At 36.9% G+C, this 21,857-nt stretch overlaps 2 protein-coding genes across 2 annotated transcripts; one reads left to right on the forward strand and one right to left on the reverse strand.

Moving 5' to 3' along the window:
- Positions 1–7,670, reverse strand: LOC108179231 (alpha-2-macroglobulin; the record flags this gene model as incomplete). Its single annotated transcript, XM_087284126.1, has 26 exons — positions 1–653; positions 746–851; positions 946–1,050; positions 1,175–1,256; positions 1,354–1,475; positions 1,578–1,790; positions 1,862–2,055; positions 2,139–2,301; positions 2,383–2,457; positions 2,650–2,806; positions 2,889–2,964; positions 3,095–3,271; positions 3,346–3,429; positions 3,762–3,813; positions 3,894–4,015; positions 4,093–4,219; positions 4,290–4,515; positions 5,204–5,330; positions 5,736–5,829; positions 5,982–6,104; positions 6,231–6,380; positions 6,466–6,681; positions 6,772–7,002; positions 7,091–7,261; positions 7,352–7,461; positions 7,544–7,670. Coding segments are annotated over 26 exons (3,471 nt in total), but the record flags the coding sequence as incomplete, so codon positions are not given.
- Positions 7,671–9,567: 1,897 nt separating this feature from the next.
- On the forward strand, positions 9,568–20,609 carry a2m2h (alpha-2-macroglobulin 2, member h). The gene is made up of 34 exons (XM_087284029.1): positions 9,568–9,672; positions 10,200–10,380; positions 10,600–10,756; positions 11,880–11,932; positions 12,050–12,070; positions 12,217–12,382; positions 12,484–12,568; positions 12,712–12,826; positions 12,929–13,049; positions 13,132–13,241; positions 13,332–13,502; positions 13,591–13,824; positions 13,933–14,145; positions 14,231–14,380; positions 14,507–14,629; positions 14,782–14,875; positions 15,281–15,407; positions 16,095–16,320; positions 16,391–16,517; positions 16,595–16,716; positions 16,797–16,848; positions 17,181–17,264; positions 17,339–17,515; positions 17,646–17,721; positions 17,804–17,960; positions 18,153–18,227; positions 18,309–18,471; positions 18,555–18,748; positions 18,820–19,032; positions 19,135–19,256; positions 19,354–19,435; positions 19,560–19,664; positions 19,759–19,864; positions 19,957–20,609. The coding sequence occupies exons 1-34, from the start codon at positions 9,587–9,589 to the stop codon at positions 19,995–19,997; spliced, it is 4,329 nt and encodes a 1,442-aa protein (XP_087140155.1). The 5' UTR covers positions 9,568–9,586; the 3' UTR covers positions 19,998–20,609.
- The last annotated feature ends 1,248 nt before the right edge of the window (positions 20,610–21,857 follow it).

The following is a 21,857-nucleotide window of genomic DNA, read 5'->3' on the forward strand; positions in this document are numbered from 1 at the left end:
TCGTTTTTGTAAACTCTTTTAATCATTTGCATTCAAAGTGATTTGTTTACATGCATTTGCTTTTGTTGTACATTTACACACAAAGTTGGAAATTACTTTGCTCAGGATAAAGAAAAACTACTAAAAATGTAGGGCTCATCTCACTCAGCACATTGTAAAGTAGTCAGTGCACTGATCAGGGTGTCAGCCATTTTAAGTGCTGTCTTAGTCACAAAATGTTTACAGCACATTGAAGTGTTCACACTCTGAAAAGTTCCATAATGCAACATATTTTTACATGAATGAACATAGCTGGACAGGATAGGAACGATCAGTCAAAAATGTATAACTGTTTATTGGTTGAAATGTTGCTGGTATATGAAACAGTCGAGGTATTAAGCTAAATTGTACTTTTAAATCTTAATAAAAATAATATATATAAATTATTAGTTCTGCTGTTGTTTCTAAATTCCAGTTTTGATGATGTATAAGTACGTTCTCATGTCACACTCTGTGTGTTCCAATGTATAGTGAGCTAAGCTAGGAGCTTGGGTGCTGATTGAGATACAACCATTAAACATTTAGTGAGTATTTAACATCTTTTTCCAAGCTGCAGAAGTGAAGCATGAATCTTCATTCACAGTGGGACGAGTACTCCATCTCTGACTGATCACCTAGGGGAAATGTTGATACAGAGAAATTAGTTTAATATTAGCTGGTACTTCTGAATAATATAATAAAACCCAAATGACTCATAAAATCTTACTTGTCTGGTAGTAATCATACACTTTAATAACAGCTGGCTTAAGATTCTTCACTTGAATAATCTGATTCAGTCCAATCTGGAGATTCACTGGGTCTTCTTTTAAAACCTTCAAGAAGATAAAAAAGGTCACAAGTTAAATTATTGAAGATTTTAAAGTCAATCACTGTAACTTTAAAATAGAAACATTGGTGATCTTTCACCTCTTCCAGATATACAAGGACATGATCATCTTTGGAATCAATCCGCTCCACAGGTGCGTGCCCAAAAAAATCCAAAGAGTCAAATGACTGCCGTTGAGTTTTAAGCTTTACAGAAAACCCATTAAAGATTAATAAATGCATTTATAACACCACATGCCTAACCATGGATTCTGTCTTAGATGCACAGTGAATCAATGCATCAAATGAATCCCTTAACAGTAAAACACACCATTGATGTATCAGCTGTGAATCCTGATAAGAGTTTAATGTCCACAATAACCATATTAGTTCTATTCTGGGGACCATCATATCTGTAAAACACAAAAACAAGAATCATCAGAGTTAATGATGAATAAACTAAAGCCACAACCATAATCAGGTCTTATAGTGTAAAGTTACACTTCTTACGTCACAGTGACATTTAACATTAGATTTTGTCCAAAGGTTTTCTTGCAATCTCCCTCAACCTCAGCATCAATACTTAATGTTTTAGCTTCAGTAGGAGTGGGAATGTTGTAGAACTGAGCCATCTGAGGGAGTCAAAACAAACAAACCCATTTATAAAAAATCTCAAAGCAGAATAACTCCAAAATGCCAAGAGAGGAAGTGATTAAACAAAGCTATCTACAGACCTGCACAGACACACAGGCTGAGCCCTTGACTTCAATGCTGTATTTGCCTGGCACATTGGCCAGCTGTTTCTCCTGGTACAGTAACTTGTTGTCCTGATTGACATCAAAGTGGTGAGAGTCTCCTGCTGACTGTACAGTCACTGTGCTGGAGCCGTCAGAGCTGAACACTTTGGTGGCGTACAAAGACAGAGCCTGAAGAGCCACCACTGTGTCCTGGGAAAGAAATGAGTTCAGTCATGTGACAATTTTAGCCATTCAGCAATAATGTGTTTGATTTGAGGAACCTGTGTGGAGGAGAATCCTCCATAGGCATTCTGCTGCTTCACAAGCCAGCTGACAATCCTGTTAGCAAAGCCCAGATCAGCTGTAGTGAGTGAATCTGCAGTGAGAACAGCTAGCAGCACATATGAGCTGATCTCCACATCCAGAGAAGCAGAGTCATCAGCAGATGCAGACTGAGACCAGTGGACAAGAGGACCTTTAGGACACAAAAGACAAACTCAACCAGCAGGACAAAAGCAACAGTGCAGTGCAGAAAGTCATCAGAAAGCAATATCTTACCATCTGAAATAGCAAGATCCTCCAGTTTGCTGAAAAGCTGCTGTCGAGTGTTGGTGTCTCTAGCCAGACTGAAAGTGTAGGCCAGCAGAGCAGTGGTGTAAGTGTTTTTGACATCCTCGATGACAGACCTCAAGCATGACAAGCCTTTAGTGACAACAGGATCCTGAGACGCAAACAGAAAAACAGATGCTGCGAGTGTCATTTTACTAAGAGTTTATACTGATTTTCCTGATGATGAACTTACTGTGACTGGAGTTTCCAGTTCAAGCAGTGATGCAGTAATGTAGGCCGTCATGGTCACATTATCAGTCACTCCACCCTATGATAGAGGAGAATTTGGGGTAAGGCAACACAATCAATACCTTGATGTTAATTTAGACACTGTTTGAAAAAATGTTTTAATGTTGCGTTTAAATGTTTGAAAGAGAAAAGTTTAAAAATAAAAGCTAAGGTTCCTAGTTACTCGATTTTTTTCCAGATGATTGCTATAGTGATAGACAGACAGACAGACCTTCATTCTGTTGTTAAACAGTCTTCCCTGTTGGATAAAACAGCCGTCTGAATCCCGTCTGCTTATTAACCAATCCTTTGCACTCTGAATAATTTGTGGATCAATAAATGTGTATTTCTGAGCTTTGCCAAAAGACCTCAGGACAAAGGCAGTCAACCTGGTGGTGTGGAAGATTTAATAATTTAGAATATTTCTTTGATTTTAATTTTGCTTTAACAAAAGAGTGAAATTATATATACCATGTGTTCCCATCACCATAACCAAATGTGCTGTAAGCCCCATCAAAATGCTTATAGTTCAGTTGTCTCTGGTATCCTGTTTAGTTGCATAATGGTTAATGCTTGTTAATGTTAGAGCAGATTGTGTCTGACATTCAGCTGTGTTGAGAAATAAACAAATAATTTTTCCATCTCAGTAGTTTCTCATCATGACTGATGTGTCTCACCACTCTTAAGGAAGCTGCTGGCTTTCTCTCGGATGGCTGATGTGAGCTGCTTTGTGTTCTCCAGATACTGCAGAATGTAAATATTGGGAGAAAGAACAGCCATGTTTTGTTCTCCACAGCCGTACGGCATCCGTAATAATCCATGAAGATTCTGCAGTGCTCGACCCAATATGTCTCCTGCAAACCAAACACATTTTAGAAATCCAAACACAAGCTCATAACCTCTTTCTGTTTCTGTACGTAAACGTTACCAATGACTGAAACGGAGGATTTTGCTGATCCCTCTATCACATCTTTAGGAACAGTCAGATCCACGTTCTCTGAGAGACTGTCACCTGTGAATCAGAGATACAAAAACACAATGCTCATCAGAAGACTATTACTTTAAAATGAATATTTGAATATCTCTGTCAAGTACCATTAATAACAAAAGCTCAATTACAACTAGGAATTGTTTTGATTCAAGCAATTTATGAAAAGAAAAAAATATTGGAGTCCTACTAAGTTGCAGACATATATCTAGGATAATAATTGGAAGGAGGATGTACATGTACCTGAGCGCAATTTTAAGTGTCCTGACAGCTTAAACAGTGTCAAAGGCTGTTTACATAAGCATAAGCATTTTTTTGGTCATTTAAGGTATTGTTTATAGATTTATAGAACCCACCCTTTGGACACAGTAACCAGCTGTTGGTCTCGGTCTTTTCAATTCCTTCAGCCTGCAGCATAAAAATAACAACACAAACAATATTAGGATCAATGGTAGATGATGTCTGAGAGCTGTTTGATGTGAACTGACCTGTACAAGCAGACTTCGTGTGACGATGTCAATGCGTCCTCTCTCTGGCACACTCACAATCTCATTGTCACACACAGTCTGGGACGCCTCTGCCTCTGCACTGACTGTAACATTCACCACTCCTGCATCACAAGACATGTATGTGAAGATACAGCAGACACAAACACTGAGAAACAATTATTCAGACTGGACAAGTCACCAAGAACAGAAGGAGTGAGGATCCATTTAAAGGTTTGTCTTCCATTAGCACAGAGACAGGATGAATACTGATCATCAGAGGAGGCTTTGAGAGTGTAGTCTGAGGAAGGAGCTGGACTCACTTTAACCTGTCAATCAAGCACATGTGATTAGTGAAATATTTAATCTGACTGGATCAGACTGAGTCTAAAATCTCACCATGATGCACTTGGACAGATAGTTGAAGACAGTGGCCTTGAGCTCAAAGATCTCCCCACGGATGATGGAGTAAGGTAGAGAGAGCTCCAGGAAGAAGGGCTGGAATACTGTCAGCTGAGCGGGAGGAGCCAAACCCAGACCTGTGGAGGACAGACAGAAGGCCTCCGTCTCCCAAGTGGTGATGGTGTCAGGAACTGTGACAGGAACTTCAGTTGATCCAGAGTCACTGTGGTGCAAAAATAACAATATGCCTGACTGATACTTATTCAACTAATAAGCAACATTTGGTTACACATTTGCAAAAGACGTGATTTTAAAGTTATCTGAACAAAAGTAATTGAATTCTTGGCAGTGTACATCTGTGTATTCATTGGAACAAAGTAACATTGTTTTTTTTACGTTAAAAACACAATTAAGAGAATCACTAAAAAGCAAGAGAATCATGCACTGCTCTTCACTGATAAATTATGGTCAGTTTAGTGTAGGTTTAATTGCTCCTTCCAAATAGGATCTGGGAGATGAGAACATAATAAAGGTTAATCTATTAACCCAGCCAGACTCTCTCTGAGTTTGTCTGTCTGTTTGGCCAGTTTGAACATGACAGTAATTTTTCATAATGATCTAAATCCAATAGCCAACTTGACTTTGTGAAGAGGCAAAATTTGTGAGAGGCAAAACTCCTGCATCACTTATGTTTAGTGTGTCAACTGACAGACAGGGTGTAATTAGAGATGATTTTAATCCACTGAATAAATGTTTGAAAGAGAACAATTTTTCCTGTTTTGAATAAAACATTAAACAACACAAAATTGCTTTTAAAATATGCAAAGCACCCAGGTATTTGTCCTGGGCACCTGAAGAGATGTATGAGAGTCTTGAGTTGATGACAACTGCACTGATAATGCTTTACATACCCCACTTCAGCAAGGTCCCAGATCCACGTTTCTGGAAAGATGGTCCGAATCGTCACTGCCGAATTATCAAAAGTAGAACTTTCTATTGAAGACCCCAATCCCACTCGACCAGAGGTATGATACATCACTAAAAAGAGTGATAGTTTATAGTGTATTAAAAACAACAAAGCATTCATAAAGTACTTGCATATGAAGAAAATAAATAATAGGTGCATAACAGTAGCAAACAACAATATCTGGGCACACGATTGTTTGTACTGTATGTATGTAAGTGTGCGTCCTCACAACAATTGGACATTTTTGAGCATGTTTCTTGTTCCAAATTCATATCCTTTTTTTTCTTTGTTTAGGACTGTCTTTTAGATATACAATTGTTTTGTTTTTTATGTGTGTGCACGTTTACATTTGTATACAGTAGTTAAAACATCACTGTAACCATGAAAACGTACAAACAAGACAAATTCGACAATAGTTAACAATAGTATATTTAAACACTACAGCATGAATAGGAATAATAGTACAGGTACAGTACCTATATCTCTGAATCTGTGATAAGTCAAGCCTCTGAATGACAGACACTCAGGGACTCGCACAGCCAAATTTGAAGCCATTTTTAGCCCCACACTCTGTCAAAACACAAGTAAAATTTAATGGAAGTACAGAATAATTATGTCTCAAATAAGAGCTTTTGTGCAATTACAGTTTGCTTGGTATCTACTCTCCCAATCTTAATCTAGCATTCTAATCTGTACTGTCACATGTGTAATCAACCTGTTACCTTTAAGCTGTTATAGACGTTGTCTGTCAGCACAGATCGACGGGGTCTCACAGGCAGACACGGCTGCTCATCTTCAGCACTGTAAGGATAATACACATACTGAAATGGCAGCAGGCTGAAGATCTGCAATGAGACCACATTCACACAGAAATAGATTATAGCAGACATATTCAAATATGTCATTTGTCATTCAATTCATACTAAAGATTCACATGATGAAGACAAGTGCTGAATTGTAAAGCACTACACCTTGTCAGCATCTAGACGTTTTCCTGACTCCAGGATCAGGACGCTCTGATCAACAGCACTGAGGCCACACAGTGAACCAGGCTGAGCTGAGAGCTGGAGAGTGTTTTTCTCACCAGGAACTGCTTTAGCAGGAGAAAACTGCAGAGACACCTGTGATGATAGTGAAATAGGATTTATTTTAGGACTCAGAAGTACAGTATTAAGTAGATTATTTTTAACCTGCTGCAATACATACCTTATTACCAAAACATTTTTCAATGTCTAAACTTTTGCTAGCGGCAATAATATTTTCACTGGGCAGAACACAGTACGCTAGAATCCGCACTACAGGAGCCACATCTGCACCAACAGACAGTTCGAAGGACATTGTGCCACTTGCTACTCCATTTGAAGACTTCACTTCAACTTTCTCATACCCATGATGAACAATCACTCCTTTGGACAAGACACTGTTATAAACTGACCAGTGCAGTAAATTAATGCTGCAAACAAAATAAATAAATTAGCCATCGCTTTAAGAATGTGCACAAGTACTCACTATATAGACAATGTCAGTATTGAAGTCTTCAACCGTCTCTCCAACAAAATAATACTTTACAGTGGCTGTAATCTCAGTGCCACACTTTATCGGCTGCTCAATATTCTCTATTATCAGTTTACTAAATGTTGGGGAGTATGGAGTTGCGGTCTGGAAGAGTTTAACTGTTTTTTTATCTCTAGAGAAGTAAGGTGTTTTGTACTGACGAAAACGGGTATCTGGATACACATTTGCCTGGAAAAAAATCAGAAATGAGTTAACTGTTATTACTGAACCCTTCATGGAATATTAAGTAAAACTAGGTGAATACAAACTCTCTTACAATCAGAGAAATGTCTTTTTTAGAAAGACTAGATGTATTAAGAGAGAAGCTGGCCAGTCCATCACTGTCTGTAGTGAGATTTAGGAGCAGTTTGGAGGACCAGTTTTCACCCTCTAAAAGATAAACCTCTTTGTTTGGAATTGGAGCATCCTTAAAATCGAAAAGTTTGATCTGTTGAAAATAAGATTGTTAAGGAGTTAATTCTGAAATAATTCTGTGTATGAATGGCAATAAACTAAGACAAATAGATTTCAGACTTACTTTTCCTTCTATGACTGATCCATGTTCATATGTATTGGGCAGGTCAATAACTTTTACTTTGCCAATTTCATACGTGAGAGGTACAGATTCAGATTTGGCCATGGTGATCTCTGTAATATTAAAATAAAACATAAAAAATGAAAAAGTTAATAAATTCAGATAACAAAGATCTGATCAAACCCAACAGCTCACCTGTTCCTTCTTCTGTAACCACTGCCTCAACATGAAGAGAATCTTTTAGTCTCTCCTTTAGTGTGGAGTTCAAAAAGACTGATACACCAAAGTTATGGATGGCACAGCCTGTTTTTGTTATCTGATTTTAATGAACGAAAATAATAATAGCATATTAACTGAAGTGTGGTTTAAATGGATAGAAACAAATGCGGCCTCTGATTTTTTTGCTTTCTTAATTATTAAGCTTTAGATTAGAAAAGAAATTAGACTAATATTGAAGAAGGTGAAGTGGCAGCATGGTGGCGCAGTGGGTAGCACAGTGAGAAGGTCACTGGTTCAAGCCTCGGCTGGGTCAGTTGGCATTATTGTGTGGAGTGTGGATGTTCTCCCTGTGTTTGGTAGGGATGCTTCGGTTTCCCCCACAAGTCTAAAAACGTGGTATAGGTGAATTGGGTAGGCTAAATTTTTTGTAGTGTATGTTCATGAATGAGTGTGTGTTGATGTTTCCCAGTGATGGGTTGCAGCTGGAAGGGCATCTGCTGCGTAAAACATATGCTGGATAAGTTGGCGGTTCATTCCGCTGTGGCGACCCCAGATTAATAAAGGGGCTAAGCTAAAAAGAAAATAAATGAATGAATGAATTAAGGAGGTGGTCAATGCTTGGAGTATGAATGGAAATTATGCAATACACATAAAGAAAATAACACAAATGGCATGTGTAGATTTTGGGACACATTCATTGAAAATAGTATACTGCATAATACTAAGACCAGTCATATATAAAAGCAGTATAGTGTACAACTCATCATCATCTTTGCTTGGGAAATGAGACGGAATACAATTTCAGTCCAAAAACAGGAATATGAAGCCAAAAACACATAATTCTTATCAATCTCAGAGCTGCAGATAGAAATGCAAGGGCAGTTCAGAAATTAAATTAAAAACACCTAAAGGTGGTGTTCACTAAGTGTAAACTGAGACACTTCCAGTTAAAGAAGAACTGAACAACTTTGGAGAATGAGTAAAATGTACAAATAATGTTATTTTTGGAAGGATTGCTGATGTAGATGCCAAGAAAATAAATCAAACAAACTTAATGTAAGTCCTACAATAGCGATACTTACCATACTTCATTGGCTCTTTCAAATACTAGAAGTTGATCTGCAGATTGTGCATTGAAAAATATAATTGCCAAAGTGAGAAAATATATGGAAATGACTAAAACTGAAGAGTAGTAGTTTTCAGAAACAATGTTCCTGTCAAACATTGTTTAGTCGCTTTGGATAAAAGCGTCTGCTAAATGACTAAATGTAAATGTACACTAAGTCAGTTTAATGGTGAAAAAATTGATCTAACATGCTTATTTATTGAAGGTTTGCAAAGAAATTTCATGCTACCTTGTAAAAGTATTTTGTATTGTTTTCAAAATACAAAATACTGTATTTTATTTTGATACATTTGTGGCTGCTGTAGTTTGTAGTTTATTTTAATACACGTAAAATTGATGTATTTGGTATTTATTTTAAAATGCATTTCAATGTATTTTGCCCTTCCCTGAATGTAATATGCTGGTTGTTTTTATCAGTTGTCTGAGCCCACTATTTGTAGACACAGGGTCAAAGGTTGGTAGCTGTGTTTTTCAGTGTACTGTAGCTGAAGAGTGGGAGTTTGTTTTCTGGAGATCACATATATGCGTACTGTGTGATTTTATGTCTTGCATGTTGTTTGACTGAAAATTGCGTGAATGCAAATAAAATTTATATATTTTTCGATTAAAAGTAAGACCATTTCAATATTAAGGCAGAAATACATACAGATATGAATGATTGTTTGATTAAATGTCAAGCTTTTCTTTGTCTTTACTTAAATTCAGTTTTTATTTTTATCACACTTTTTGCAAAGCAACATACAGTGTGTGGATTTGCACAAATGTTTAAATTACATTACCTGGTTAAATCATTAATCAAACGATCAATACAAGTTTTTATGTCCCTCCTTCAGCAGGAGAGTCCCTTTATAAGGGACAGTTCAGCTCATCTCATGGCCTGGACCTTCGTCATCATGGCTCTGAATGTTAGCTGTTGTTGGAAAGGGCTCCTCCTGATCTTTTTCCTCCTCGTCTGTGTCAATGGAAAAACAGCAAGGCCGTAAGTTTTTAGCACTTTTGAGGAATCCCGCTATATTGCAGTTATGTTATAATAAATGTATTATTATTCAAAAGTTCCATTACCAGCAATTTACAATAATTAAATTGTATCAATTTTGCTTTTTTTTGTCTTTTCTGTATGTATTTGACATGAATTTGGTGCCTCTTTCACTACAGAATATTAAAATAATAACTTTCCTTATAAGTGTCGATTCATGAACATTTCTTTTTCACTTAACATTAATTTACACTGTTATATTTTAGTTTTAAATTTATCAAAATTCTTTTAAATATAGTAAATCTTTCCCCAACAGACAATTAAATTCAAAATGAGAATTGAATTTCTGTATTTTTTACAAACCGGTAAAGAGATTGCTGCCTTTCAATATACTGTGTCAGATAGCTTTCTTTTGTATCTTTCAAAACTCTGCTGTGTTTCAATGTTAGCCTTTGCAGTCTGAAAATTTTAAAGTATACATTATAACAGACATTTAGTAATAGTGTATGATTTTTATTATCTCTCAACAGATCTTTCATGGTGATGTTTCCTATAGTGATTGAGTCAGGATCTGAGGCCAAACTGTGTGCAAGTCTTCTGAATCCCAATGAAAGCCTCGTCATGAACATTTATCTAAATGATGGGAACCAGAGCACATTACTGCTGCAGGAGAAAGCTGAGCAAGAGTTTCACCGCTGCTTTAACTTCAAGGTCTTTTGCACAACAAAATGAATTCAACATTATTATAAAAATGTTACAGGCTGTTTATTCAGCTGTGGCGACACCAGATTAATAAAGGGACCAAGCTGAAAAGAAACAGAATGAATGAAAAATGTTATAAATATAATAATTATGTATGTACACTTGCATTTTGTTTTTGAGATGCCACACATATAGAGGTGTTAAATACAGTACAATATTTCTCATCAGGCTCCTCTAGCAAAAGCAGAAACAGTGCAGAAAATCAAGGTTGAACTCCAGGGAAAGTCCTTCGAGATGACTGAGGAGAGAAAAGTCATGTTCAAATCCTACGATCCTCTGACCTTTATCCAGACGGATAAACCCATCTATATTCCTGGACAAACTGGTGAGTTGTGAATGTTTCAAAGAATAATCTCGGCATAGAGTAAATGAATCTGGTGTCACTGACATCTTACCCCGATATGTAACACATACAGAACATGAAGTAAAGCATGCTATCATCATGCAGTGAGCTGAAGTAGCAGTATAGGTCATTAGTGTCAAAAATAAAAGTGTTACAAAACCCTGCAGATGGTAAAAGTATGAAGTAAGCAGGTCATTGTATTTACAAACCAGATAAGTTTGGAAATAGATTAAAACAGGATTCGTTTGCTAATAGTTTAAAAAAATATAAGAATCCTAGCAAAGCACCACTTGAACGAGAGCACTTTCAACTCCAGTGCATGCAGTAGTTCAAAGTGTCAGAACATGTGATAAACACCAAGGACAGATCCCAAACAGGCACCAAGTCAGGGTGAGAGGGGCAGAACCAGCACACCCATCAATAAGTAAATGGAAAGCTGAAGTCACATTCAACTTCAGAGAAGATCATTCGACTTTAGTTGTAGAGAGTTCATTTACTATAAACTTTCTTCTGCAAGTTAATCTGCTGTCGTATAGGGCTAGATTAGGGGTGGACAATGTTCATCCTGGATGGCCACCGCAGAGTTTAGCTTCAAACCTGAACAAAATACCTGCCTGGTTCGTGTTGGCCTTGATTAGCTTGTTCAGGTCTATTTGATGGAGATAAACTCTGCATGGATGCCAGAACTTTGCATGAGTCATCATGATTATTAGCCATATCAATGAGGGGAGGAACCCCAGTGGCCAGGATGTTAAAATGTGCTGTGTGCCTGTCCACTCACCTTTAGCTAGGCAGTGGGGAAACTAAATTGCATACTTACACACATAATCTGTGTCTTCCAAAGCACCCATACATTTTGTGATTAATCTATTGTGGTCATGTAGAAGTTTTAACTCTTCCAAAATTCACATGTTATAAGTTGTAATTATTGTATGAGGATGTGTTTGTCTTTTACCAGTAGGAATCTCATAATTACGATATGGCGTGAACATCCTGGCATGGCATGTTTACACTTTAACTGCACCTTACTGCAGTAATAACATGCGAAATAACATATAAAAGAAAAGCTTAAAAGAGATTATCATACTCCTTTTTGTCTCCCCAGTTAACTTCAGAATTGTTACCCTGGATAAAAACTTTGCACCACTTGATCAGCAGGTTTGATGTGTTTTATCTAATTCCTTTATCACCCTCATTTGCTCTTGAACTGTTTATTATTGGCTTTGAATCATTTTAGTACTGGCAATTATTTAATGACTGTTTACTCTTTTACAGTATAGTTCAGTCGTGCTTGAGGTAAGACCACAATACCTCCTGTACTGTCATAACAAACAGACTTTTTAAGTCCTATAGCACTATAATTTATATATTTCTCCATTAATGGTCAAGATATGTTTTGTTGACTGTGTGACTAAATGGATTGTGTTTTTGGTAATAAACAGGACAGTCAAGATAACAGGATTGGTCAATGGACAAATGTTTCCTCAACAAGGTGGATTTTGCAGCGTTCATATGAATTAAACCCAGAATGTCGTGAAGGCACATACAAACTAAAGACTTTTATTGGGGAAATGGAGGTCTTACATTATTTCAAGGTAAAAAAATACGGTGAGTCATAAAAGGGAATAACTGCATTTGACAAATTAATACAATAATATACTATGTTATTTTACTACTAATGACTTTGATTTCTGTCCTCTGATTTCTAGTTTTGCCTAAGTTTGAAGTTACAGTAAAAAAACCAAATAAAGTGAGTGTTGATGAAGAAGAACTATCAATTGAGGTTTGCGCAAAGTAAGTGGTTTATTTCTCTCCTTTATTGTTTGGTTTTACTTTTATTGAATTGTTAAGTGCTTTCTCTGGGGTCAGTTATCATAGAATATTATTTATTTTACTTAACCCTCGGTTGTTAATCAGTTGCTTGTATTTTTTTACAGATACACTTATGGACAGCCTGTACCTGGTAAATCATGGGTGAAAGTGTGCCGTAACTCTGTGCCCTACTTTCATACCAAAGATTTCAATCCATTGTGTTCAGAGGAAACCACTGAAGTATGTTAGCTGAACTGTATCACATAGTATTTTTCCTCCTTCTATCCATTTAAACCACACTTCAGTTAATATGCTATTATTATTTTCGTTCATTAAAATCAGATAACAAAAACAGGCTGTGCCATCCATAACTTTGGTGTATCAGTCTTTTTGAACTCCACACTAAAGGAGAGACTAAAAGATTCTCTTCATGTTGAGGCAGTGGTTACAGAAGAAGGAACAGGTGAGCTGTTGGGTTTGATCAGATCTTTGTTATCTGAATTTATTAACTTTTTCATTTTTTATGTTTTATTTTAATATTACAGAGATCACCATGGCCAAATCTGAATCTGTACCTCTTACGTATGAAATTGGCAAAGTAAAAGTTATTGACCTGCCCAATACATATGAACATGGATCAGTCATAGAAGGAAAAGTAAGTCTGAAATCTATTTGTCTTAGTTTATTGCCATTCATACACAGAATTATTTCAGAATTAACTCCTTAACAATCTTATTTTCAACAGATCAAACTTTTCGATTTTAAGGATGCTCCAATTCCAAACAAAGAGGTTTATCTTTTAGAGGGTGAAAACTGGTCCTCCAAACTGCTCCTAAATCTCACTACAGACAGTGATGGACTGGCCAGCTTCTCTCTTAATACATCTAGTCTTTCTAAAAAAGACATTTCTCTGATTGTAAGAGAGTTTGTATTCACCTAGTTTTACTTAATATTCCATGAAGGGTTCAGTAATAACAGTTAACTCATTTCTGATTTTTTTCCAGGCAAATGTGTATCCAGATACCCGTTTTCGTCAGTACAAAACACCTTACTTCTCTAGAGATAAAAAAACAGTTAAACTCTTCCAGACCGCAACTCCATACTCCCCAACATTTAGTAAACTGATAATAGAGAATATTGAGCAGCCGATAAAGTGTGGCACTGAGATTACAGCCACTGTAAAGTATTATTTTGTTGGAGAGACGGTTGAAGACTTCAATACTGACATTGTCTATATAGTGAGTACTTGTGCACATTCTTAAAGCGATGGCTAATTTATTTATTTTGTTTGCAGCATTAATTTACTGCACTGGTCAGTTTATAACAGTGTCGTCTGTTTGTTTTAGGTCTTGTCCAAAGGAGTGATTGTTCATCATGGGTATGAGAAAGTTGAAGTGAAGTCTTCAAATGGAGTAGCAAGTGGCACAATGTCCTTCGAACTGTCTGTTGGTGCAGATGTGGCTCCTGTAGTGCGGATTCTAGCGTACTGTGTTCTGCCCAGTGAAAATATTATTGCCGCTAGCAAAAGTTTAGACATTGAAAAATGTTTTGGTAATAAGGTATGTATTGCAGCAGGTTAAAAATAATCTACTTAATACTGTACTTCTGAGTCCTAAAATAAATCCTATTTCACTATCATCACAGGTGTCTCTGCAGTTTTCTCCTGCTAAAGCAGTTCCTGGTGAGAAAAACACTCTCCAGCTCTCAGCTCAGCCTGGTTCACTGTGTGGCCTCAGTGCTGTTGATCAGAGCGTCCTGATCCTGGAGTCAGGAAAACGTCTAGATGCTGACAAGGTGTAGTGCTTTACAATTCAGCACTTGTCTTCATCATGTGAATCTTTAGTATGAATTGAATGACAAATGACATATTTGAATATGTCTGCTATAATCTATTTCTGTGTGAATGTGGTCTCATTGCAGATCTTCAGCCTGCTGCCATTTCAGTATGTGTATTATCCTTACAGTGCTGAAGATGAGCAGCCGTGTCTGCCTGTGAGACCCCGTCGATCTGTGCTGACAGACAACGTCTATAACAGCTTAAAGGTAACAGGTTGATTACACATGTGACAGTACAGATTAGAATGCTAGATTAAGATTGGGAGAGTAGATACCAAGCAAACTGTAATTGCACAAAAGCTCTTATTTGAGACATAATTATTCTGTACTTCCATTAAATTTTACTTGTGTTTTGACAGAGTGTGGGGCTAAAAATGGCTTCAAATTTGGCTGTGCGAGTCCCTGAGTGTCTGTCATTCAGAGGCTTGACTTATCACAGATTCAGAGATATAGGTACTGTACCTGTACTATTATTCCTATTCATGCTGTAGTGTTTAAATATACTATTGTTAACTATTGTCGAATTTGTCTTGTTTGTACGTTTTCATGGTTACAGTGATGTTTTAACTACTGTATACAAATGTAAACGTGCACACACATAAAAAACAAAACAATTGTATATCTAAAAGACAGTCCTAAACAAAGAAAAAAAAGGATATGAATTTGGAACAAGAAACATGCTCAAAAATGTCCAATTGTTGTGAGGACGCACACTTACATACATACAGTACAAACAATCGTGTGCCCAGATATTGTTGTTTGCTACTGTTATGCACCTATTATTTATTTTCTTCATATGCAAGTACTTTATGAATGCTTTGTTGTTTTTAATACACTATAAACTATCACTCTTTTTAGTGATGTATCATACCTCTGGTCGAGTGGGATTGGGGTCTTCAATAGAAAGTTCTACTTTTGATAATTCGGCAGTGACGATTCGGACCATCTTTCCAGAAACGTGGATCTGGGACCTTGCTGAAGTGGGGTATGTAAAGCATTATCAGTGCATTTGTCATCAACTCAAGACTCTCATACATCTCTTCAGGTGCCCAGGACAAATACCTGGGTGCTTTGCATATTTTAAAAGCAATTTTGTGTTGTTTAATGTTTTATTCAAAACAGGAAAAATTGTTCTCTTTCAAACATTTATTCAGTGGATTAAAATCATCTCTAATTACACCCTGTCTGTCAGTTGACACACTAAACATAAGTGATGCAGGAGTTTTGCCTCTCACAAATTTTGCCTCTTCACAAAGTCAAGTTGGCTATTGGATTTAGATCATTATGAAAAATTACTGTCATGTTCAAACTGGCCAAACAGACAGACAAACTCAGAGAGAGTCTGGCTGGGTTAATAGATTAACCTTTATTATGTTCTCATCTCCCAGATCCTATTTGGAAGGAGCAATTAAACCTACACTAAACTGACCATAATTTATCAGTGAAGAGCAGTGCATGATTCTCTTGCTTTTTAGTGATTCTCTTAATTGTGTTTTTAACGTAAAAAAACAATGTTACTTTGTTCCAATGAATACACAGATGTACACTGCCAAGAATTCAATTACTTTTGTTCAGATAACTTTAAAATCACGTCTTTTGCAAATGTGTAACCAAATGTTGCTTATTAGTTGAATAAGTATCAGTCAGGCATATTGTTATTTTTGCACCACAGTGACTCTGGATCAACTGAAGTTCCTGTCACAGTTCCTGACACCATCACCACTTGGGAGACGGAGGCCTTCTGTCTGTCCTCCACAGGTCTGGGTTTGGCTCCTCCCGCTCAGCTGACAGTATTCCAGCCCTTCTTCCTGGAGCTCTCTCTACCTTACTCCATCATCCGTGGGGAGATCTTTGAGCTCAAGGCCACTGTCTTCAACTATCTGTCCAAGTGCATCATGGTGAGATTTTAGACTCAGTCTGATCCAGTCAGATTAAATATTTCACTAATCACATGTGCTTGATTGACAGGTTAAAGTGAGTCCAGCTCCTTCCTCAGACTACACTCTCAAAGCCTCCTCTGATGATCAGTATTCATCCTGTCTCTGTGCTAATGGAAGACAAACCTTTAAATGGATCCTCACTCCTTCTGTTCTTGGTGACTTGTCCAGTCTGAATAATTGTTTCTCAGTGTTTGTGTCTGCTGTATCTTCACATACATGTCTTGTGATGCAGGAGTGGTGAATGTTACAGTCAGTGCAGAGGCAGAGGCGTCCCAGACTGTGTGTGACAATGAGATTGTGAGTGTGCCAGAGAGAGGACGCATTGACATCGTCACACGAAGTCTGCTTGTACAGGTCAGTTCACATCAAACAGCTCTCAGACATCATCTACCATTGATCCTAATATTGTTTGTGTTGTTATTTTTATGCTGCAGGCTGAAGGAATTGAAAAGACCGAGACCAACAGCTGGTTACTGTGTCCAAAGGGTGGGTTCTATAAATCTATAAACAATACCTTAAATGACCAAAAAAATGCTTATGCTTATGTAAACAGCCTTTGACACTGTTTAAGCTGTCAGGACACTTAAAATTGCGCTCAGGTACATGTACATCCTCCTTCCAATTATTATCCTAGATATATGTCTGCAACTTAGTAGGACTCCAATATTTTTTTCTTTTCATAAATTGCTTGAATCAAAACAATTCCTAGTTGTAATTGAGCTTTTGTTATTAATGGTACTTGACAGAGATATTCAAATATTCATTTTAAAGTAATAGTCTTCTGATGAGCATTGTGTTTTTGTATCTCTGATTCACAGGTGACAGTCTCTCAGAGAACGTGGATCTGACTGTTCCTAAAGATGTGATAGAGGGATCAGCAAAATCCTCCGTTTCAGTCATTGGTAACGTTTACGTACAGAAACAGAAAGAGGTTATGAGCTTGTGTTTGGATTTCTAAAATGTGTTTGGTTTGCAGGAGACATATTGGGTCGAGCACTGCAGAATCTTCATGGATTATTACGGATGCCGTACGGCTGTGGAGAACAAAACATGGCTGTTCTTTCTCCCAATATTTACATTCTGCAGTATCTGGAGAACACAAAGCAGCTCACATCAGCCATCCGAGAGAAAGCCAGCAGCTTCCTTAAGAGTGGTGAGACACATCAGTCATGATGAGAAACTACTGAGATGGAAAAATTATTTGTTTATTTCTCAACACAGCTGAATGTCAGACACAATCTGCTCTAACATTAACAAGCATTAACCATTATGCAACTAAACAGGATACCAGAGACAACTGAACTATAAGCATTTTGATGGGGCTTACAGCACATTTGGTTATGGTGATGGGAACACATGGTATATATAATTTCACTCTTTTGTTAAAGCAAAATTAAAATCAAAGAAATATTCTAAATTATTAAATCTTCCACACCACCAGGTTGACTGCCTTTGTCCTGAGGTCTTTTGGCAAAGCTCAGAAATACACATTTATTGATCCACAAATTATTCAGAGTGCAAAGGATTGGTTAATAAGCAGACGGGATTCAGACGGCTGTTTTATCCAACAGGGAAGACTGTTTAACAACAGAATGAAGGTCTGTCTGTCTGTCTATCACTATAGCAATCATCTGGAAAAAAATCGAGTAACTAGGAACCTTAGCTTTTATTTTTAAACTTTTCTCTTTCAAACATTTAAACGCAACATTAAAACATTTTTTCAAACAGTGTCTAAATTAACATCAAGGTATTGATTGTGTTGCCTTACCCCAAATTCTCCTCTATCATAGGGTGGAGTGACTGATAATGTGACCATGACGGCCTACATTACTGCATCACTGCTTGAACTGGAAACTCCAGTCACAGTAAGTTCATCATCAGGAAAATCAGTATAAACTCTTAGTAAAATGACACTCGCAGCATCTGTTTTTCTGTTTGCGTCTCAGGATCCTGTTGTCACTAAAGGCTTGTCATGCTTGAGGTCTGTCATCGAGGATGTCAAAAACACTTACACCACTGCTCTGCTGGCCTACACTTTCAGTCTGGCTAGAGACACCAACACTCGACAGCAGCTTTTCAGCAAACTGGAGGATCTTGCTATTTCAGATGGTAAGAGATTGCTTTCTGATGACTTTCTGCACTGCACTGTTGCTTTTGTCCTGCTGGTTGAGTTTGTCTTTTGTGTCCTAAAGGTCCTCTTGTCCACTGGTCTCAGTCTGCATCTGCTGATGACTCTGCTTCTCTGGATGTGGAGATCAGCTCATATGTGCTGCTAGCTGTTCTCACTGCAGATTCACTCACTACAGCTGATCTGGGCTTTGCTAACAGGATTGTCAGCTGGCTTGTGAAGCAGCAGAATGCCTATGGAGGATTCTCCTCGACACAGGTTCCTCAAATCAAACACATTATTGCTGAATGGCTAAAATTGTCACATGACTGAACTCATTTCTTTCCCAGGACACAGTGGTGGCTCTTCAGGCTCTGTCTTTGTACGCCACCAAAGTGTTCAGCTCTGACGGCTCCAGCACAGTGACTGTACAGTCAGCAGGAGACTCTCACCACTTTGATGTCAATCAGGACAACAAGTTACTGTACCAGGAGAAACAGCTGGCCAATGTGCCAGGCAAATACAGCATTGAAGTCAAGGGCTCAGCCTGTGTGTCTGTGCAGGTCTGTAGATAGCTTTGTTTAATCACTTCCTCTCTTGGCATTTTGGAGTTATTCTGCTTTGAGATTTTTTATAAATGGGTTTGTTTGTTTTGACTCTCTCAGATGGCTCAGTTCTACAACATTCCCACTCCTACTGAAGCTAAAACATTAAGTATTGATGCTGAGGTTGAGGGAGATTGCAAGAAAACCTTTGGACAAAATCTAATGTTAAATGTCACTGTGACGTAAGAAGTGTAACTTTACACTATAAGACCTGATTATGGTTGTGGCTTTAGTTTATTCATCATTAACTCTGATGATTCTTGTTTTTGTGTTTTACAGATATGATGGTCCCCAGAATAGAACTAATATGGTTATTGTGGACATTAAACTCTTATCAGGATTCACAGCTGATACATCAATGGTGTGTTTTACTGTTAAGGGATTCATTTGATGCATTGATTCACTGTGCATCTAAGACAGAATCCATGGTTAGGCATGTGGTGTTATAAATGCATTTATTAATCTTTAATGGGTTTTCTGTAAAGCTTAAAACTCAACGGCAGTCATTTGACTCTTTGGATTTTTTTGGGCACGCACCTGTGGAGCGGATTGATTCCAAAGATGATCATGTCCTTGTATATCTGGAAGAGGTGAAAGATCACCAATGTTTCTATTTTAAAGTTACAGTGATTGACTTTAAAATCTTCAATAATTTAACTTGTGACCTTTTTTATCTTCTTGAAGGTTTTAAAAGAAGACCCAGTGAATCTCCAGATTGGACTGAATCAGATTATTCAAGTGAAGAATCTTAAGCCAGCTGTTATTAAAGTGTATGATTACTACCAGACAAGTAAGATTTTATGAGTCATTTGGGTTTTATTATATTATTCAGAAGTACCAGCTAATATTAAACTAATTTCTCTGTATCAACATTTCCCCTAGGTGATCAGTCAGAGATGGAGTACTCGTCCCACTGTGAATGAAGATTCATGCTTCACTTCTGCAGCTTGGAAAAAGATGTTAAATACTCACTAAATGTTTAATGGTTGTATCTCAATCAGCACCCAAGCTCCTAGCTTAGCTCACTATACATTGGAACACACAGAGTGTGACATGAGAACGTACTTATACATCATCAAAACTGGAATTTAGAAACAACAGCAGAACTAATAATTTATATATATTATTTTTATTAAGATTTAAAAGTACAATTTAGCTTAATACCTCGACTGTTTCATATACCAGCAACATTTCAACCAATAAACAGTTATACATTTTTGACTGATCGTTCCTATCCTGTCCAGCTATGTTCATTCATGTAAAAATATGTTGCATTATGGAACTTTTCAGAGTGTGAACACTTCAATGTGCTGTAAACATTTTGTGACTAAGACAGCACTTAAAATGGCTGACACCCTGATCAGTGCACTGACTACTTTACAATGTGCTGAGTGAGATGAGCCCTACATTTTTAGTAGTTTTTCTTTATCCTGAGCAAAGTAATTTCCAACTTTGTGTGTAAATGTACAACAAAAGCAAATGCATGTAAACAAATCACTTTGAATGCAAATGATTAAAAGAGTTTACAAAAACGATTTACAGTCCGTCTTTATGTTCTTCTTGTAACTGCAAGACATCCTTTCATTCAATCAATCATTTTCTTGTCGGCTTAGTCCCTTTATTAATCTGGGGTCGCCACAGCGGAATGAACCGCTGACTTATCCAGCAAGTTTTTACACAGTGGATGCCCTTCCAGCCACAACCCATCTCTGGGAAACATACACTACGAACAATTTAGCCTACTCAATTCACCTGAACCACATGTCTTTGGACTGTGGGGAAAACCAGAGCACTCTCTTTTGAAGCTATTAAACATAAAACAGAAATTCTATATTTCTATTTTTCAATATTTATTTACTGTAGGCTGTAACATTATATTTCAATTGAGGAAAAGAAAAAATAATAAACATGCCATTTAGTACACTTTGGGGATAAAAATAAAGAATATGACATTAGTAATAAAGGGTTTTATCAGTGTCTGTTTATTTCAGAGATTGTGTAATGTTGATCATTTGTACCCATTATTTTCCAAATTGTTTCATATAGAGTCATGTTAAAAGGTCAAGTTAAAAGTTGCCTGTACAGTATTATTCAAATTTTGCTCTATAATATTACTAAATTGTATTAAATCCAGCCAAATGTTTAAAAATATTGATTGTTCCTATATATGGCAAAATATAATATAATTAGTCTATGTCTAATTAGCCCTATGGCCTGGAGTAATAATTAACCAGGTTGTCAGCAGTGGTGTGAAGTAACAAATACAAATACTCAAACTCATACTTTAATTAAGTAGTTTTTCCTCAGGAATTGTAATTTAAGTAATTTTTAAAATGTGTACTTTTACTTCCCTTGAGTCCATTTTTAGATCAGTATCAGTACTTTTACTCCACTACTTTCCTTCAACCTGCAGTCACTACTTTATTATTTCTTGTCTATGGGGACGTTGTGTGACAATATTAAAATATTAATAAATACCTACTATAGCATTTAATATTATTAAATTTTAATAACTTTCTTAAAATATAAAGACAGAAATTTTTGTAACGCTGAATGTCTCTTTATATCATAAAATAATTATTCCATATAATCTCAGGGATAAGCAAGTGTCTTTTTAAATATACATTTAAAATCACAGATTCAGGTAAGAGCTCCTGGTTCAAAAATATTTGACTGTGTTGTCAGAGAACTTACAAATGCAAACATCAGTTTACTGTAACTCACCCACTCACTTTGAGTGGGTGTAATATGTGCTTTTGGATGTTAGTTATCAGAGCCCAATA

The sequence above is a fragment of the Danio rerio genome, chromosome 15 (genome assembly GCF_052040795.2).
Source record: "Danio rerio strain M-AB ecotype USA chromosome 15, GRCz13ab, whole genome shotgun sequence".
NCBI lineage: Eukaryota > Metazoa > Chordata > Actinopteri > Cypriniformes > Danionidae > Danio > Danio rerio.

Excerpts from the sequence above, each read along its gene's own strand:
- a2m2h (XM_087284029.1), top strand. The coding sequence starts at position 9,587 with ATGGCTCTGAATGTTAGCTGTTGTTGGAAAGGGCTCCTCCTGATCTTT. Across the intron at positions 11,933-12,049 it reads TTGCACCACTTGATCAGCAG|TATAGTTCAGTCGTGCTTGA; the intron begins GTTTGATGTGTT and ends ACTCTTTTACAG. Across the intron at positions 18,472-18,554 it reads GGATCTTGCTATTTCAGATG|GTCCTCTTGTCCACTGGTCT; the intron begins GTAAGAGATTGC and ends TGTGTCCTAAAG.